The 17650-nt window shown below is 41.9% G+C and overlaps 4 protein-coding genes across 4 annotated transcripts; 3 read left to right on the plus strand and 1 right to left on the minus strand.

The window, feature by feature from the left end:
* The first annotated feature begins 2611 nt into the window (after positions 1-2611).
* On the plus strand, positions 2612-3585 carry BNAA07G00400D (signaling peptide TAXIMIN 2). Its single transcript, XM_013795930.3, has 2 exons — positions 2612-3105; positions 3310-3585. Exons 1-2 carry the CDS (start codon positions 3008-3010, stop codon positions 3431-3433), a joined length of 222 nt encoding a protein of 73 aa, XP_013651384.1. The 5' UTR covers positions 2612-3007; the 3' UTR covers positions 3434-3585.
* A 280-nt stretch (positions 3586-3865) lies between these two features.
* On the plus strand, positions 3866-5859 carry LOC106357554 (shikimate O-hydroxycinnamoyltransferase-like). The gene is made up of 2 exons (XM_048737118.1): positions 3866-4571; positions 4725-5859. Exons 1-2 carry the CDS (start codon positions 4164-4166, stop codon positions 5616-5618), a joined length of 1302 nt encoding a protein of 433 aa, XP_048593075.1. The 5' UTR covers positions 3866-4163; the 3' UTR covers positions 5619-5859.
* A 277-nt stretch (positions 5860-6136) lies between these two features.
* Positions 6137-7102, minus strand: LOC106357553 (protein TRACHEARY ELEMENT DIFFERENTIATION-RELATED 7). Its single transcript, XM_013797232.3, has one exon. The coding sequence runs from the start codon at positions 6887-6889 to the stop codon at positions 6266-6268; it is 624 nt and encodes a 207-aa protein (XP_013652686.1). The 5' UTR covers positions 6890-7102; the 3' UTR covers positions 6137-6265.
* An 885-nt stretch (positions 7103-7987) lies between these two features.
* On the plus strand, positions 7988-11195 carry LOC106357556 (mitochondrial import inner membrane translocase subunit TIM44-2-like). Its single transcript, XM_048737119.1, has 14 exons — positions 7988-8242; positions 8340-8449; positions 8534-8617; positions 8707-8782; positions 9022-9066; positions 9168-9524; positions 9604-9672; positions 9788-9852; positions 9940-10008; positions 10092-10164; positions 10239-10343; positions 10444-10515; positions 10607-10669; positions 10772-11195. Exons 1-14 carry the CDS (start codon positions 8168-8170, stop codon positions 10895-10897), a joined length of 1389 nt encoding a protein of 462 aa, XP_048593076.1. The 5' UTR covers positions 7988-8167; the 3' UTR covers positions 10898-11195.
* The last annotated feature ends 6455 nt before the right edge of the window (positions 11196-17650 follow it).

The raw sequence follows: 17650 nt of genomic DNA on the forward strand, positions 1-17650 counted from the left end.
GCGTAGATGTGGATATAGCTCTAACTATCTTAGATTCTGATCCTTTGCTCTCATTCTTTCTGTTTTGTCTTCCTTCGGCTAATGAACATATACCCATCAAGGTGTAGAAGCCGGAAAACCGGTTTGACATAAACGAAATAGTAAAAGCGATGTTAAGGAAAAGACGATTCAAAAGAGACATAGTGAGACGGGACTGTATGAATATCGAGTCCCATGATAAAACCATGGTAGACTATTCATGCTTCACTCATGAACGCCCTGTCGAACTAAAAATCTACGAAACACTTTCGGACTTACGCGAAGGGATTTACTGGTTTTCACTGTGTAAAAAACGTTATCAGAAATGAAGGAGGAGACGAGTATATAAAGAGGAGAAGACGAGTCACTTTCAGTAATTGATGCAGCACGTGTGCACGTTGGCGGGAATCTTGCGAGGATCTCGGAGGCGAGGTGTTACGAAACTTCCTCTGCAAGATATTTTCTCGTTTAAACTTATCGTCAAGAAGAAAGACAACGTGTTGTTTTTAAACGAACTACGTGTTGTTTAAAATAAAATGCATACCGTTTTTTCGGAAATTAAATGGTAAAACGTTGAGCTTAACTTGGTCCAAAAAAATCTTATTGGACAGGAGGCCCTCTACCAAGACCCAAGCCCACGCCTACGCCGAACCGCCAGCGGCGGCACGCGCGTGGGAAGCTCTCTCTTCCTCTGAGCCGTTTTACACACTCATGTCATGGGAACATATATATATATATATATATTGCTCCTTTTCTTCCCTCTCAACCGAGGTGGGACAAAATTCCATACTCTTCATTAATCAGAAACAAGGCCAAGACCCATTTCTTTTCATAAATTCACAATCTATACTATTAAAGCAGGATCCTATTGTCATAATTACCTTAACCTGCCCTTTCCTTCACTAACATTGCATGTTTCCTTAAGGGCAATTAAGTAATATTAATAACAAATCTATATTGGGTCATTATTTTTGGATTCAGCCCACATCAAATCTCTCTTGGGCCATTTGAGCCTATTAAAAAATCAGATTCAATTCTTACTTTTTTTTTCCTTTGGGCCATTGAGTCCAAGTTCAAATAATTTTTTTTCAACTATTCTTAATTATTATTTTTTCTTTTCTTAATATAATTAAACATTCATAAAAATAATTGAATTTTTTTATTGAAAAGTATAAATCTTTATTAAAAGTATATAATTTTTTAATTAAAATATTAACCCCATAATAAAATTAATTTATCAGAGTTATACCAACTTAATTCATTAAAAAAATAAAATTTAATTTTTTAAATATAAATAATCATTTAAAATAAAATACGATAAATAAAGATAAAAAGTTTAAGTCTTTTATAAAATAAAACACAAATATATGAAAATATGACATTTACTAAATATTTGTCAATTGAAAAAAAAAAATAAACCCGCGCTTTGAAAGCGCGGATCAAAATCTAGTCTATACTATTAAAGCAAAATACCTAATAGAATTTTCCCTTAATTTTCAGAGTTATTTACAAGACAATGCCACTCCTAAATTTATGCATATCTTAACTATTCAATATCAACCAATTAATTTAGAAAATATTCCAAAACTTAAAATTCAATTAAATTAATTAAATCGCTCTGTTAAAATCGTAAAATTTCATTTATTGTCAAAACTACACAATGAGAATATTACTCATTTAACAATGTAACAAAAGTTTCACAATTGCACCAAAAAAAACTGATTTTTATCAGTCAGCAGATAACATAAAAGTAGGCTTGGTAGACAAAGCGATGAGGGGATGATATACCTTTGCCCGAGAAAATGTGATTCGTCTGCTATAACAACCTGCAAAGAAGGACTGAAAGTGAGTCGTAAGACTTTCTTGATTGATTAACATAGAACGAGGTACATATATACAAGAGACAGTTAGATATAAGTAAGATACTCCTAGATTACAGGGTATTTACAAATTGACTAGAATATCTGAGTATATTCTTTCACCCACAAGTACATATAGGGAAATCTCAAATCTCTGAGACTAATACCAAAAAGCCTATTTGCAAGTTATGTTACACAGAATATATAAACGCATCCATCCCCTCACGTGCTTTCAAGATGTCAAGAAGACAGGAACAGTGAACTAAATATTACTACGAAACAATATCTGGATAATCACCTTAAAGTTAATGTATAATTTTATCTAATTGTTATTTTAACATGTAGTTTTATTAGTTTTATTTATAAAAGTATTAAATTAAGAAAAGAATATAAAATCCTTATAAACACAATTTTCTAAAATTTTATGTTTAAAAAAATAATTTTGAAAATTTATGGAACATATAGTTTCACTAATCTTTATTTTTTATTTTATATTATGTAAAAGATATATTTTTTAATACAAACTTGTATAGTTTTTTCTAAATTTACTTGTATTGAATAAAATAGATGATATCTGTAAATATTCGCAAATATAAGTTTGCAAATATCCAGAAAACTAAATACTCATATTTTTGAAGCAAATCAAATCGAATTGAAAGTTTGGAGATATTGAGATGCAAATTATAAAGACTACAAAAATATGATACTAGTATTTACTCAGCCAATGAGGTATTTTGAAAAGTTGACGAGATCGTAGAAGTTTTCCATAAAGGCACATTGTTGACTCAACTTTTGCTCTTTGGAAAAAAAGAGAGGAAGCTTCGGACTTCCCAGACGGACAGAAAGACAAGTAGTCTGAACCATAAACGGTTGACTAACCGAAAAAGCCCCCTTGACTTTCACTATATCCAAGTAAAGAAAAAGAAACCGCAGGGATAATATCGTAGTTTCAATCTCGCCGCGTGGTCACGGGGGTTAAACAAAGTCTTAAGCAGAGTCGTGGAACTAATAATATTAATCGATTTTGATTTAGTTTAAAACCTCTAGTCTCTTGTTTCTCTTTCTCATTCTCTGCGTAACAGAACTTGTGGTCTGCTTCTAAATTTGGGAGAGAAAAAGGGAAGAGAAGAATGGGAGAATGTAGGCCACTTGGTTTCTTGTTGGGGCTACCATTTGCACTTGTCGCTCTCCTTCTATCTCTTGTTGGTGCTGTCATCTGGATCATTGGGTAACTAAATTACCTTTTTCTTTTTCTTTATATTATTATGTTTGTGTATATAAATTCATAGATCCAATTCCCTCTCGCTCTATCTCTCTCTCGGTTATGTTCCTCTCCTAAATTATCCCCTAGATCTACTTTTTTTTTAAAGAAAAAATAAGGTAATGTTATTTCAGACTAAAATTGATAGAATTATATAATATGTTTGGACAGGACGATACTGAGTTGTTTGTGCCCATGTTGCTTCTGTTTTGCTGCGTTGGCTAACTTCGCCGTGGATCTCATCAAACTTCCTGTCAAAGTCCTCCGTTGGTTCACCCACTCCATCCCTTGTTAAGACTAGACTCCATTACTTGTAAAAAAAAAAAAAATTAATCTTCTTTTTCTTTACTAAATTAATTTTTGTCGCGAAAATTGTTATTTTTTAATGTAATTTTTGGGTAATATTAGAATGTTAAATGTTCTTAAGATAAGGCTTATTTCTTGACCCGCCCCCAAAAAATTTCCTCTACCAGGAAGTAAAGAACCCAACCGAAAGTGGCAACTGATTTTGCGTAAATGATAAAACCCCCAAAATTGTTAACGGTTATCATTTAAAAATCTACAGAGAACCGCCAGAACTAAACATGAATGATGAGTATCGTTGGTTTCGAAGAAGACCAACTTGTCTCATATTTCGAAGATGTGGGTCAAATGTTTTGGGCCCAAAGTGTAATTGGGCTTAGGAGATATTAATAGCTAGAGAGAGAGAAGGTGGAGGAGACGGGAGAGTTATCCAAAGTGTGGGGTTTACCAACCCCAACACACTCAGAAATGGAAAAAAAAAAGAAGAGAATTATCGCAATACGGAGAGAGTTGGTGGGAGCGCGGATGGACAGATGGAAAAAAGGAAAAAAAAGAGGAGAGAGTAGGCGGGCGCGGTAGGTGAAGGATAACGACGTCTCGCCATCCACCCATATTTATTTATATATATCCAACATTCTTCCTCTTAATTCTCAGATCTCTAAATTCAATCGGAATCTCGAGATCTCTCAACACTACTTATTGTAATTGTATCAATCCCAACAATGAAAATAAACATCCGCGATTCCACCATGGTCCGGCCCGCCGGCGAGACCCCCTCCACTTACCTGTGGAACTCGAACGTTGACCTGGTCATCCCGAGGTTCCACACTCCGAGCGTCTACTTCTACAGACCCACCGGCGCCTCCAATTTCTTCGACCCTGGGGTGATGAAGGAGGCCCTCGCCAAGGCCCTGGTCCCTTTCTACCCCATGGCTGGCCGCTTGAAGAGGGACGACGATGGTCGTATCGAGATCGACTGCAACGCCGCCGGTGTTCTCTTCGTCGTCGCCGATACTCCCTCCCTCATCGACGACTTCGGAGACTTCGCTCCCACCCTCGACCTCCGCCAGCTTATCCCCGACGTTGATCACTCCCCTGGCATTCATTCCTTCCCGCTCCTCGTTCTCCAGGTCAGCTTCCCTTTTTTTTTTAATTTATTAATTGGAATCTAAAACGTGTCTTTCTTTTTTTTTTTTTTTTTATCTTTTGGGAACAAACAACTGCCTTTCTTTATAGTTATAATACTATTAGTTGCGAGTGAATATTGATACCAAAGTTGACAGGTGACCTATTTTAAATGTGGTGGAGCTTCTCTTGGTGTTGGTATGCAACACCACGCCGCCGACGGTTTCTCCGGTCTCCATTTCATCAACACCTGGTCTGATATGGCTCGCGGTCTCGACCTTACCATCCCCCCTTTCATTGACCGCACCCTCCTCCGCGCCAGGGACCCTCCTCAGCCTGCCTTCGATCACGTTGAGTACCAGCCTGCCCCCTCCATGAAGATCCCTCTCGATCCTTCCAAGTCATCCCCTGACAGTACCACCGTCTCCATCTTCAAATTATCGCGCGACCAGCTTGTTTCTCTCAAGGCTAAAGCCAAGGAGGACGGCAACACGGTTAGCTACAGCTCCTACGAGATGTTGGCTGGTCATGTGTGGAGGTCTGTGGGTAAGGCCCGCGGGCTTCCGGACGATCAGGAGACCAAACTGTACATTGCTACCGATGGAAGGTCAAGACTGCGTCCTCAGCTGCCCCCTGGTTACTTTGGCAACGTCATATTCACTGCCACACCTTTGGCTGTTGCGGGGGATCTGCTGTCGAAGCCGACGTGGTATGCTGCTGGACTGATCCATGATGTTTTGGCTCGCATGGACGATAACTATCTGAGGTCAGCTCTCGACTACCTGGAGATGCAGCCTGATCTCTCAGCCCTGGTCCGAGGTGCACATACCTACAAGTGTCCAAACTTGGGAATCACGAGCTGGGTCAGGTTACCAATTTACGATGCAGACTTTGGTTGGGGGCGTCCCATATTCATGGGACCTGGTGGAATCCCATACGAGGGTTTGTCGTTTGTGCTACCAAGTCCTACAAATGATGGCAGCTTATCCGTGGCCATTGCTCTCCAAACTGAACACATGAAACTGTTTGAGAAGTATTTGTACGAGATATGACAGAGACAAGCCAGCAGAAGAAGATGATGACGATGATTCCTCCTTTTCCCCCCACTTAAAAAGTGGGGCTTTTTTTTGTTGCTTAATTGTCGCAGATGATTCGTTATCCTGTATTTTGGAGGGTACAATAAAAGTTATGTCACACATAAGTTGGTACTTGTGGTGGTTCTGTAACATTTGGATCGGTCATGTAGGAACTTTTGCTTTTATGTTTATACTGATGATGATAAGTGTTGTCCTATCACACATGCCTTAATAGTTTGGTTATCTCAATGCTTCATCCCCTCTCTTGTTAGTTTTCCTGCAATAACAACTGTTTTTGTTACTTTCTGTATTAGGTTTCTTATACTCTATGTTATATAGTATCAGACTTGACCTAGTTCTTGTAAACATTTTGGAGATGGTAAAGTGGTTCCATGTAGCCATAACCTAACATATGACACAGTGAATATTTTTTTATTTGTGTGTGCTATAGAGTGGTATGGAGTTTGTTTAATTGACAGGACACAAAAACAGAGTGCTATAAACTTTTGGATTTGAAGATTTTGATTAACATAAATTGTCATTATTCATTAGATGGTGGAATAGATGATTGATTACATTTAGGCCTGATGATATATATCTTTCTTTGTTTCCGGTCTCCTGAGCTAGGACTTCTGCTCAGTAAGGTGATGATTTGGCTCTGATATATCAATCGCATGTCCTCCGGTTGTATGAAGGTGAGGAGCTCTGCTAAGCTTTTCAGACTTGAGAATATCCGCTTCCAAATGAATGTCTTCTTCAAGCATGACCACTCTGGTTGGTTCGCCATGGGGTCCTGGAACTATGACTTCTTCCACTTTGAGGTGTTCATCAAACTTGGTGATTTCAGTCTTCTGAGAAGACCGTCTTCTTTTCTTGACACAGCAGAACAGAGCAGCAGCGAGGAACGCAAGAAAAAACAAACCGCCAAGAGAGACAACAACCACAACTATAACAGTTGAATGGTGCCCCGGTGGTGGTGGTGGTGGTGGTGGAAGAACGTGAGGTGGAGGGGGTGGATGATGGGGACGAGGATAAGGTGGCGGTGGGAAATGAGGAGTAGGTGGTGGTGGAGGAACAAAGTGGGAAGGAGGCGGGGGTTGAAGTGGGTGATGCGGAGGAGGTGGGGAAATGTAGGAAGAAGGAGGCGGTGGTTGAAGCGGGTGATGCGGTGGAGCTGGGAATGGAGAAGGGTGGGGATGTTGATCGGAGGGTGGTGGGTAGAAGGGGAATTGAACATAGTCAGCCATTTGGTACGTATGTATATTATGATGTTGCTGCAAAGGTGATGTGAGTTAATTTCATATGAGTTTGAAGCCTATTTGTAGTTGTGTAAAAGCATGATTGGTGGTGGCGTGTGCGCTTGTACTTGCTTGACTCTCATGCTAAGCCTTTTTAAAAAATTCTATTAGACTTTGTTGATTGTTTATACTCCACTCCAGTGCTATTAAATTCACAAACGGCTAATTACTGAATCGTCTGTGTACCTGCTACTTTCTCCGACACTCAGACTGTTTATATGCATTCTGGTCCCTGAATTTGCTCTGCAGAATTTTGAGTTTCCTTGACATCATTGTTTGGAGCTATTGTTACCTTTGGAACTTCTATCTCTTCGGTTGTGGCTGGTGGTGGGGATCATATTCTAATAGGTTTTTTGTTTGTTTGATTGAATTTTGCTTGTCTATTACCTCTCTCATGAATGAACTTCCACTTGTTGAGTGGTATCGGCTAGGGATCCTGACACTGTACTGCCTATATTCCAGGTGATTCTGTTTTCTATATTATTATAAGTTTGATGATCCCTACCCAAAGTGCAATATGTTAATTAATGTATGTGGTGTGGCTTGTAGATGGCAGTATCATTTGTACAGATATGCAAGGCACATGTTTTTTTTTTTTTTTGTCCTGTTAGATACCTTTCAAGCAAAGTATCAAAAAATACAATCGAAAAATTGTATATGCACAACAATGTCCATAGTAAACCGCCAGTCATCCTCGTGCTGGGGAAACATTTGCTCATGGTGGTGATGAGGTTTCTTGAAACTTTTGCCGGCTCAAGGATATGTCTGCCCTGACTCATAAACTGGTTCTTCTACTTGTTGTATTTCTCTTGTATTGAATAAACAAATAGTAGTTACATGCCTAAATCTCATTTATACCTGAGAACAAGTGCTAATTAATAAAATACATTGGGGGTGATGGGTTTGAAGTACACATTTACATGTTTGGGGGGGGGGGGGGGGGGGGGGTTTTCAATCGTTCAATGTTATGGGCCTCAATCGTTCAATTCGGCTCTTACAATGTTATGGGCCCTCTTAAACTTATTTACGAGGCTAATGGCCCAAAAACAGAGACGAGCGAATTTGGAAACATGTCCGGAACATAGTAATCCGTGTTACCGAACAGGTCGGAAAGAGAAACCCCAGAAGAAGGTTTAGCGAATGCTGCATCTTTAGGGCTTAAAGGCCAAATTGGTTTGTTTCTCAAGGCAAAAGTTTTCATCTTTTCGAATTTGGAGGATCGTTGTAATGGCGAGTAGAAAGCTGATTCGAGATTTACTCATCACAAGGCAGCCTCTCTTCCCCCGGTTGGCGCATCAACGGGTCCGTGCGTCTATCGTATCGATTTGTTGTTTCTACTGTTTGTGATTGCGAACCGGGCTGAATTCGATTTGTTTTTTTTTTTTTTTGGTTTTTGTAGAGAGCGGGGGAAAGACTAGGAGGCTTCATGCCAGCCATTGGGTGTTCGATTAATCGCCGGTTCAGCATTTTCAGCGACTTGTCCAAGAAAATTAGAGGGGAAGCTGAAAGGTATCTTCTTTTTTTTTTTTTGATGCCAATTGTTATAGTGGATGAGATGTTGTTAGTTCAAAGTTCTTGTTTACATTTTGGCAGCAATCCTGAATTCCAAAAAACAGTCAAGGAGCTCAAGGAAAAGGCAGAAGAGCTTAAAGGTGTCAAAGAGGACCTCAAAGTTAAGTAAGTTTTCTTCATCTTACTTTGAGACAGACTTTTGTATTTCAAAGGAAGCTTCTTATGAATGAAATAAAAAAACAAAACAAACGCAGAACTAAAGAAAAGACTGAGCAGCTCTACAAGCAAGTTGATGGTGTCTGGACCGAGGCTGAATCTGTAGCTAAGAAGGTACTAGAGCGGCATTATCGATATTTATATAGAACAAGTGCAATTATTTCCTAAGCTCTTCTTTGCTGGTTTTGCATTTGTTTTTGGTTTGTCTGTGTTAAGAATGTGCTTATTCTTTTACCTCTTTCTGAAACCGTTTGCTGTACTTATGAACGTTATTTATATGTATGAGGACCCAAACTCTGTACACTGTTGAAGACTATAGGATTGTTTCTTACCAAACAGCTTTGATGGCGCAGGTCTCTTCAAGTGTGAAAGACACGTTCTCAGCGGCCACAGAAGAGGTTTTAGCTGGAAACCCGCTCTTTTTAGTGCTTTCAGTGGTCAATTGTTGCAATTTTTTGGGTGTTAAATTTGGTTATGCATTTTCTTTTTTTGTGATCAGGTGAAGGAGTCATTCAAGCTTGGTAAAGAGGAGAATGCAGAGTCAGCAAGTTCATCAGGCACAGGAAACTCTAAAGAGGAAAACCACCAGCAGCAGCAGCAATCAGGCACTACTGAGGGAGGTCAACATACATTATTTGAAAAAATTAGATCAAGCATTTCTTCGCCCCTTGACATAGCGAGGAAGGGAATTGACATTGTGAAGGATGAGTTGCGAGGAGGCACGCCTAAAAAGAAGCACCTGGAATACACGCCTCCCCCTCCATTTACAGGTGTGAAAAGTACAAGAACTGATCTGGTTGTTACTCCAACAAAACAGTCCAAGTGGCAAAAGAAATGGGAATCTTTAAGAGAAAAGGTAACAGCGACCATCTCTTCGTCTTTTCCTCTTATGCCATGTTTTATATTTCTCTTGTTTACTTTGAATTTTGGTTTAGATGCAAGCTCATCCTGCTTTTAAACGTCTAAGCGGGATAAGTGAGCCTGTTGTCAACAAGAGCCAAGAGGTAACGAACCATTTTCTCTCTCTACTCATTTCGTTCAGAGATCTTATGTTACAATAGTCTCTTTGATGATACTGTTTTGTACTTTTTAATTGGCAAATGCATCTTGACTGTGTAGATTGCAGAGGATGTTGTGGAAAGATGGGAAACCAGTGACAATCCCATTGTTCACAAAATTCAGGAGTATGCTCTAACTGCTCCCACCTTATTATTTCGTTAAATATGAACTTACTTACAACAACCTATATATATGTGTGTTGTGTTTGGCAGCTTAAATGAGGCAGTGTTTAACGAAACAGATTCTGGATCAACTTATAAGGAGATACGCCGCCGAGATCCGTAAGTGATACATGCTGAGTAATTAGTTTGAAAAATGTGGCCCCCTCGGTTAATTATAACTCTTTTATCACTTTCTTGCATAGATCGTTCTCCTTGACGGACTTTGCTGCAGAAGTACATGAAGCCATCAAACCAGTCTTGAGTGCATATAGCAAGGTTAGTATGGATCATCTACACTCCCGTATTTGATTGTTTTGTGGCCTCTAATTAGTCTCCCATCTCCGAGCCAGGGAGATGCTGAGACACTGAAGAAGTATTGTAGCCCGGAAGTGATTGAACGGTGCACTGCAGAGCTCGCAGCTTTAAAAGGCCATGATCTTTTTTTCGATCACAAGGTAAAGGTTGTTTTGTTAAAACTTGGTTCACACCATGAGATCATGTAAAGCCCGTGAGTCAGTTGGCTTCAATTTTTTCTTTTTTTTTTGTGTTGTTCAGATTCTGCATATATCGGAAGTAGAAGTTGAAGAGACAAAGATGATGGGAACTACACCCACAATCATAGTCAGGGTAAATGATTTTTTTTTTTTTTAAATTATGAGAGGTCATACTTTTGTTAAGATGTGCATTTCATGGATTGTATCATCATCTTTGATGACAGTTCCAAACGCAAGAAATCTTCTGTGTTCGTGACAAGAAGGGCAATATCAAAGAAGGAGGCCAGGTATGTATAGAAACTGTGTACCAGTGATATAAATCAAAACCAGAAAAGCATTATATTAATCTACACTGCTCTAAAACTATGTTGGGTGTGTGATGGATGTAGGACACGATACATTCGGTGTACTACAAGTGGGCAATGCAACAAGTGGAGGCAGGGGAGGAATCTATGTATCCCATTTGGAGGCTCAGAGATATATGTAAACTTGGTGCTGCTCAAGCTCTCATTTAAAATCGTTCTTTGGTTTATACCTTAAAGCTAAGCCTCTTTTATATCATTCTCACTCTTGCTCTCTGCAACGTATGAGTAGAGTATTATTTACTCAAAATCTTGCCCACTCGTTTCCCTCCTTTTTCGTGTTCTTCTTCCTCGGGAAGAATTGAGGTTCCCATGTTTTTGGGTTATAAGTTTTGACATGTATTTGATTAGTCCCCACCATGTCTCTTTTTTGAAGGGTTCTTACTTCTGTTAGTCCTAAGGGGATAATACACTCTTCGGAAAATAAGAAACATTTACAATTCGTTATTGATTGTCATTATGTTTTTGTCTTCATTTTTATCAGTAAGTTGTGACATAAAAAATGGCCTGCTTTCCAGTTTTATATAATTTTCATCTCGAAGTTATATAAAAGGAAAAACGGTTAACTATATATATATATCTACACAATCCAGAATTGGTTTGATTACCAGATTTTTTTTTTTTTTTTTTTTTTGTTCAAACCTTCATTCATTCATTTAAGCACCTAAAGTTCATCAGTACTAGCAATCTCAGAGAGACTGTTAGAGAGCTGAAACAAAGCATTTTTTGCCAGCCTATCAGCCGGTTCGTTACAAACACGAGAAATAAATCGAAACGAGATAGAGTTGAAGGAAGCACTCAACACGCCAATGTCATGGAGTATCCCTCTAATAGCAACCACAGCCTTGTTTCCTGTGATTATATCAATAAGACTTTTTGAATCCGATAAACAGATCACGTCTTTGATGCCAGAGAAAGCAGCCTTTGAGAGGCCTGCAAGTAACGCTAACGCTTCTGCTGCTAGGGCTGAGGCAATATAGCGTTTAGTCTCGGTTCCTTGGAAGCGGTAAGACCCTGCTGAGTTCGTACAAATCCAGCCAAGTCCACCTGCAAGAGAAGAAGCATTCCAGGCAGCATCCGAGTATAATATGCTAGCAACTTCCGGAACTTGATGAGAGTTCGAACTGACGTTGTCTTTATTTGAAACAGAGCTTTGTTTTCGGGGAGGCAGAGACTCTTGCCATTCCTTCGCTGCTCTAATCGCTTTTGCTAACATCTCTGTTTCTGAGAAAGACTTGTCTTCGAACAAGAACTGATTTCTGCTAGTCCACAAGACCCAAAGTAACCATGGGTATAAGGGTTTAGACAGACCTGTTGGTGGTAGATTTGTCATCCGGGAGCTCGATATAAGGAGGTCCTCCAACGAGTTGCAAACTGCTCGAGATGGAATTGCCATAGCTGGTACCAGGTCCCAGACTTTTCTCGCTATAGGGCACTCAAACATCACATGGAAAACAGATTCACTAGCTCCACATCTCTTACAGTTTCCTTCAACTTGCATTCCACGCCTAACCAGAGCTTCCCCTACTGCTAGAGCATTATTCTTCAGCTTCCATAAGAACTGTCTGATTTTTGGCGAGCATTCGACACTCCATACATAGCGTTTCCAGTTGAATGTTTGTACCGGGTCACCATTGTGAATTTTGGTCAGTGCGTACCCTGTTTTGGTTGAGTAGCTCCCTGATTTCTCCGGTAGCCAGACCAGCTCATCTTCTTGTGCTGCACACGCCGATAGCTTCATGATTTGCGCCTGATATTGCGGTAGATGGCGTTTTATCAATTCCACATTCCAGTCAGCTGAGTTGGGAAGCATCAAGTCCCTAACTCGTAGGTTCTGGTTTTGTTCAGTAGGAGGTCCCATGGGTGAGATTTGGGCTTCAGGAGACAGCCACTTGTCACTCCAGACCCTTATGGTTGCTCCATTTCCCAACGACCACCCCACTCCTTTCCTGATAACTTCCCGTCCCGCCAAAATACCCCTCCATCCATGAGATGCTGAGTTTGGGGCCGAGCAGGAGAGGAGATCAGAATCCCTACAGTATTTGTTGAGTAAAATCTGGCCAAGCAGGGAGTTCGGGTTTTTGAGTAATCTCCAAGTATGTTTTGCTAGTAAAGCATCATTGAACACCTCGATTTCTCTGAACCCCAACCCTCCTGCGCTTTTTGGAAGGGTGAGTCTGTCCCATGATATCCAACTCATTTTCCTGAGCTCTGGTTTAACGTCCCACCAGAAACGAGTAAGAACCGATTGTATCTGTTTGCAGAGCGAGACCGGTAGTTTGAAACAAGACATGGCATATGTCGGCATAGCGGCAAGGACTGCTTTCAGTAGGACCATCTTTCCTGCGCCAGATAGAAACCTACTCGTCCAGCTCTGAGCTCTTTGTCTAATCCGGTCCACTATAGAGGCAAAGATATCCCTCTTCTTTCTACCAAAATGCTCCGGGAGGCCGAGGTATTTTCCTATACCCCCTTCATTGCTTATGTTCAGCTCTCTCTTTACCCGGATTCTGCATTCCTGGCTTGTTTTGGATGAGAATGTTATAGCCGATTTTGCTCTGTTGATACACTGCCCCGATGCCTTTTCATACCTGTCCAAGATGGTGAGCAAAGTCGCACAGCTTGCTGCATTTGCTTTTCCAAAGAACATGGTATCGTCGGCGAAGAGGAGATGATTTATCGGCGGGCATTTACGCGCGACTTTCACTCCTGGTAGGGATCCATTTTCGAGAGCTTTGTTACACAGCCCCGATAAAACCTCCGTACAGAGTATGAACAAGTACGGAGATAGTGGATCCCCCTGTCGTAGCCCTCGTGTTGGGCAGACTGTTCCTTGCGGACCTCCATTTATGAGGAAAGAATACGACACTGAGGAGACGCATTCCATAATCCAAGAGATCCATGTCTCGTGGAAGCCCATCTGTCGTAACACATTCTTCAGAAAACTCCACTCGATCCTATCGTACGCTTTACTCATGTCCGTTTTAACTGCCAAAGATACATGCTTACGAGCACCGGACTGTCTGAGGTAGTGGAGAACCTCGTGTGTGATCAAGACATTATCCGCAATCGCTCTCCCAGGGACAAAGGCCGATTGCGACGATGAGATCAAACCCTGGAGAAGAGGCTGGAGCCGCTTGGACAGGATCTTTGCAATGATCTTGTAATGAGTATTGCAGAGCGCAATAGGCCGGTAATCCGCAACTGTCTTTGCATTTGTTCCTTTCGGGATTAATCTGAGATGGGTTTCGTTCTGCCGCGGGTGTAGGAAGCTGGACTCGAAGAAATCCTTTATATCCCTGTACACATCCTCTCCAATCACCTCCCAAAAGGTTTGGTAGAATCCCGCCGAGAAACCGTCCGGCCCCGGAGCTTTATCAGAGTTTATCGAGAAAACCGCTGCTTGTACTTCTACCATGTCCGGGATTTTTATCAGACTTTGATTCATCTCCGTGGTAACTCTAGGCGAGATCGCCTCTGCCACTACTGCCTCCGAGTTCGTAACACCGGCAGTGAATAGCTGCTGATAGAAGCGTGCAAAGGCATCTACAATTTGGCTCTCCTCGTAAAAAGATTGTCCTGCCATATTCTCGATGGTTGAAAATTTGTTGCAGGCTCTGCGTCCTCTAGTGACAGCATGAAAGTAGCTCGAATTTCTGTCCCCACCGTTCAACCATTGTATTCGACTTCTTTGCCTCCAGAAAGCTTCTTCCTCCGCATAAGCCGTCTCAAGAATCTTTTTTATGCTCTCAATAAGATCTGCATTCGGGCTTCTGTCAGATAGGGCAGCTTCCAAGCGTTCCTGGTTTAGGCTGATGAGTTCTTTTGCTGAGATGGCTTGTTGTTTTGCCCAGTCTACAAGCCTTCGTCTAACTTGGTTTAGCTTTGTGAGCACTGAGTCCGTAGCAGAGGCTTTCCAAGTCGCTTCAACTATATCCCGTATCTCCGGTTTGTCACTCAGCCTGCGATCATACCGGAACATGCCTTTCTTCTTCTTCAGATGTTGGTCAAAATGTGTGAGAAGAGGGCGATGATCGGATCCTTCAAAACGAAGGTATTCGCTCCTTGCTGCCGGGAACATCTCCATCCAATCCAGATTAGCCATAGCTCTATCTAACCGTGACTGAATGAAGTGGGTGTATCTTGTACCTCTCCAAGAGAGGGAGTTTCCTGAGAATTGGAGATCCCACAACCCATACTGTGACACAAAGTTCCTGAACGACAAAAACGATCCTTCCCATCTCAACGGTCCTCCCACTTTCTCAGAATTGTCGAGGAGATCGTTAAAGTCGCCAGTTAGTAGCCACGGGTCTGTTCTCCCTAGTCCTATCTCAGTGATAAGGCGCCAGAATTCTGGACGATCCTCTTTGTTTGGAGCACCATAGATATACGATACAAAAAACTTCTTATCATTGAACTCAATCCGTGTATCTATTACATTTGGTGAAGAGAACAACACTTCAAGATGCACATTGTCCTTCCAAGACAAGGCCAAGCCCCCACTTAATCCCTGAGGCGGGACAGTGAAGTGATTTTTAAATTCCGTGCTTCGATACATCTTGAGAACATCTTCATCTTGTCTTTTTGTTTCCATCAGGAACATTATGTCTGGTGAGTTCTTCTTGGCACAGAACTCTTTCAGACGACGAACTGTAAGGTCGCTCCCGATACCTTGACAGTTCCAACTCATATTGACTAAGGAAGAGGTTTTGGACCGGACCGAAAATCCGTTCCCTTCTTCTTAGTTGCTGGAATAATTGTAGCTCGAGGTTGGATCACATTTGCAGCTGTAGCAGGTTTTTTATTCCCCGCACCACTAGTGCCTGCATCCTTAGTGATCCTCCTTTTAGGTGAGTTCTGAACTTTAACAACTCTCCTCCTTTTTATTACCGGTCCTAGCACCAGGCTCTTAGGACCTCTCTTTCTTGAGGCAGGCGAGCTTGGTCCACTGCTTCTCACAGCTTGTCCCTTAGTGGTCGCTGGAGCCTTGCCTTTTTTTGATTTCGATGCTTCTATCGGAAGGTTTAGGCTGACCTCCTCCTCTGAGTCGAAGAGAGGTCCCAATCTAAGAGATACGTGGACCCTGTCCTCGCTTAGAGTCCTAATTGGAGAGCGCTCTTGAGTGGCATCATACAGGTTCTCATTGCTCATCCCCAGGTTCCGTGAGGTAGACGATACATTAGTACCCCCCACAAGGTTCAAGCTATTTCTCCCAGGATTTCGTGAGGAAGACGGCACACTATTCCCCCTTTCAATGGGAACTAACTCTTCCAGGTACTGTATGTCGACTTCCTGAAGTCTTCCTGATTCAGCGTTTGCAACCCCTCCATGGAGGAGTGGGACTCTTTCCGCTGGGAGAGATAGTCGTTCCAGGGCAGATCGGCGCTCATTTGAAAGTTGGCTTCCGTCCCCTGAGATCTGCCTTCTTGTTTGTGAAAACTCTTGTATGCTAGATCCTCCTTCCCTTTGGGGTCTGGGAGAGGGAGTATGCGATACTAGAGACTGCACAGATTTGGAGATTCCTCTTTGGGACCCGCTGGCAACTGGCCTCCATTCTGTTCTTGGGTTAAGAGATGCCGCTCTGGAAAGGGGTTCGTTGCGTCCCGAGGAGGTATCCTCCTTTGTGAAAGAGAGTCTCTCTCTCGCAGGTCTACGGTTTTCTTCCTCTGCTTTGTAAGTACGCTTGGAGCCTGTGCTGAAATTTGGGTCCCTTCTAGCTCCATAGTTATAGCGAAAGTTCTTGTCTTCCTTCCACTCTATGTCTCTGCTACGGGAACTTTGCCATTGGGGAGCTTCAGACCGAATCTGTTTTCTCTCAAACGCTTTCCTTTTATCTGCATCCAAACGATCCAGAGTTCGCGTTTGGGAGATACCCATCCTATAATTCTCATGGCCTCTGTTATTTGCGAGTGCCCTCTGCGAGGGGCAGTCCTCTTTCTCATGTGACAGTGAGAAGCAGAGGAAACAGTGCTTCCCCAGGTTATCATATTCCAGTTCTACTTGTTTGATCTCACCTGCAACACTGATGTCTAGCTTCATCTCTAAAGGTTTTAACCCATTGATGAGTACTCTTATCCTTCCCTTTTCCACTTCATAGCCTTCTACTGGGCCCAACTCATTACCAATAGTATCTAGAGCCGGCTTTGTCCAGCAGTGAAGCGGTAAACCATGCACTGTGATCCAGAACGGGATGAGAGCCGGGAAGAAGTCGGAGACCACAGGCTCCCACCTCTGAAGAATCATCATCCACCTTTTAAAATGGAATGGAGCCTTTGCTAGTATCATTTGTAGATCTTCTTCCGACTCAAACTTGAATTGGAACATTAGAGGCCCCAGGTCTCTCCCAGTGATATTACCAGACACTCTCCACTGGCTGAGGAAGAAATCCACCAACGCACGAGTTTTCTGGATTTTGGGGTTTGTTACACGCCCAATGAGCGTGAGTTTGTGCTCTTCGATGAGAGATGCAGTATCACCCTGAGGAATTTTAATGGGGGGGCGACGGGCTTCTCTAGGTGGGTCTGGGATCCACTTCCCTTTGTCTTTTCTTGAGCTTCGATATGCCATTCTATAACACAACAGTATTCAACTGTAAAGGTAGAAACTTTTCCACAACTGCAGTGAGACGCAGTAACTTCCGAAACTACCGCTTGAGTAGGACCTTAGTGACAAGGTATGTTGTTGACTGTACTAGACAGTAAAACGAGGGCCAGCTGGAGTTAAACCAAATCTTCTTGCTGACCATCCGTGAGTGAGCAGTAAATTTGATTTTTCACTAACATCATCTTCCCAACCAGATCTGTAATAAATGCTTCACAAGACGACATAATACTCTGGGGGAAAGGGTGGTGCTCCAGGGGAATCAGATCCGTCGCAGATCTACGATATCAGAAAGTAGATGCGGTG

Source organism: Brassica napus, chromosome A7 (genome assembly GCF_020379485.1).
Source record: "Brassica napus cultivar Da-Ae chromosome A7, Da-Ae, whole genome shotgun sequence".
Classification (NCBI taxonomy): domain Eukaryota; kingdom Viridiplantae; phylum Streptophyta; class Magnoliopsida; order Brassicales; family Brassicaceae; genus Brassica; species Brassica napus.

Coding starts and splice junctions, on each gene's coding strand:
- BNAA07G00400D (XM_013795930.3), top strand. CDS start 3,008: ATGGGAGAATGTAGGCCACTTGGTTTCTTGTTGGGGCTACCATTTGCA. Junction 3,106..3,309: donor GCTGTCATCTGGATCATTGG/GTAACTAAATTA, acceptor ATGTTTGGACAG/GACGATACTGAGTTGTTTGT.
- LOC106357554 (XM_048737118.1), top strand. CDS start 4,164: ATGAAAATAAACATCCGCGATTCCACCATGGTCCGGCCCGCCGGCGAG. Junction 4,572..4,724: donor TCCCGCTCCTCGTTCTCCAG/GTCAGCTTCCCT, acceptor CAAAGTTGACAG/GTGACCTATTTTAAATGTGG.
- LOC106357553 (XM_013797232.3), bottom strand. CDS start 6,889: ATGGCTGACTATGTTCAATTCCCCTTCTACCCACCACCCTCCGATCAA.
- LOC106357556 (XM_048737119.1), top strand. CDS start 8,168: ATGGCGAGTAGAAAGCTGATTCGAGATTTACTCATCACAAGGCAGCCT. Junction 8,243..8,339: donor CCCGGTTGGCGCATCAACGG/GTCCGTGCGTCT, acceptor TGGTTTTTGTAG/AGAGCGGGGGAAAGACTAGG. Junction 9,525..9,603: donor GGGAATCTTTAAGAGAAAAG/GTAACAGCGACC, acceptor ATTTTGGTTTAG/ATGCAAGCTCATCCTGCTTT.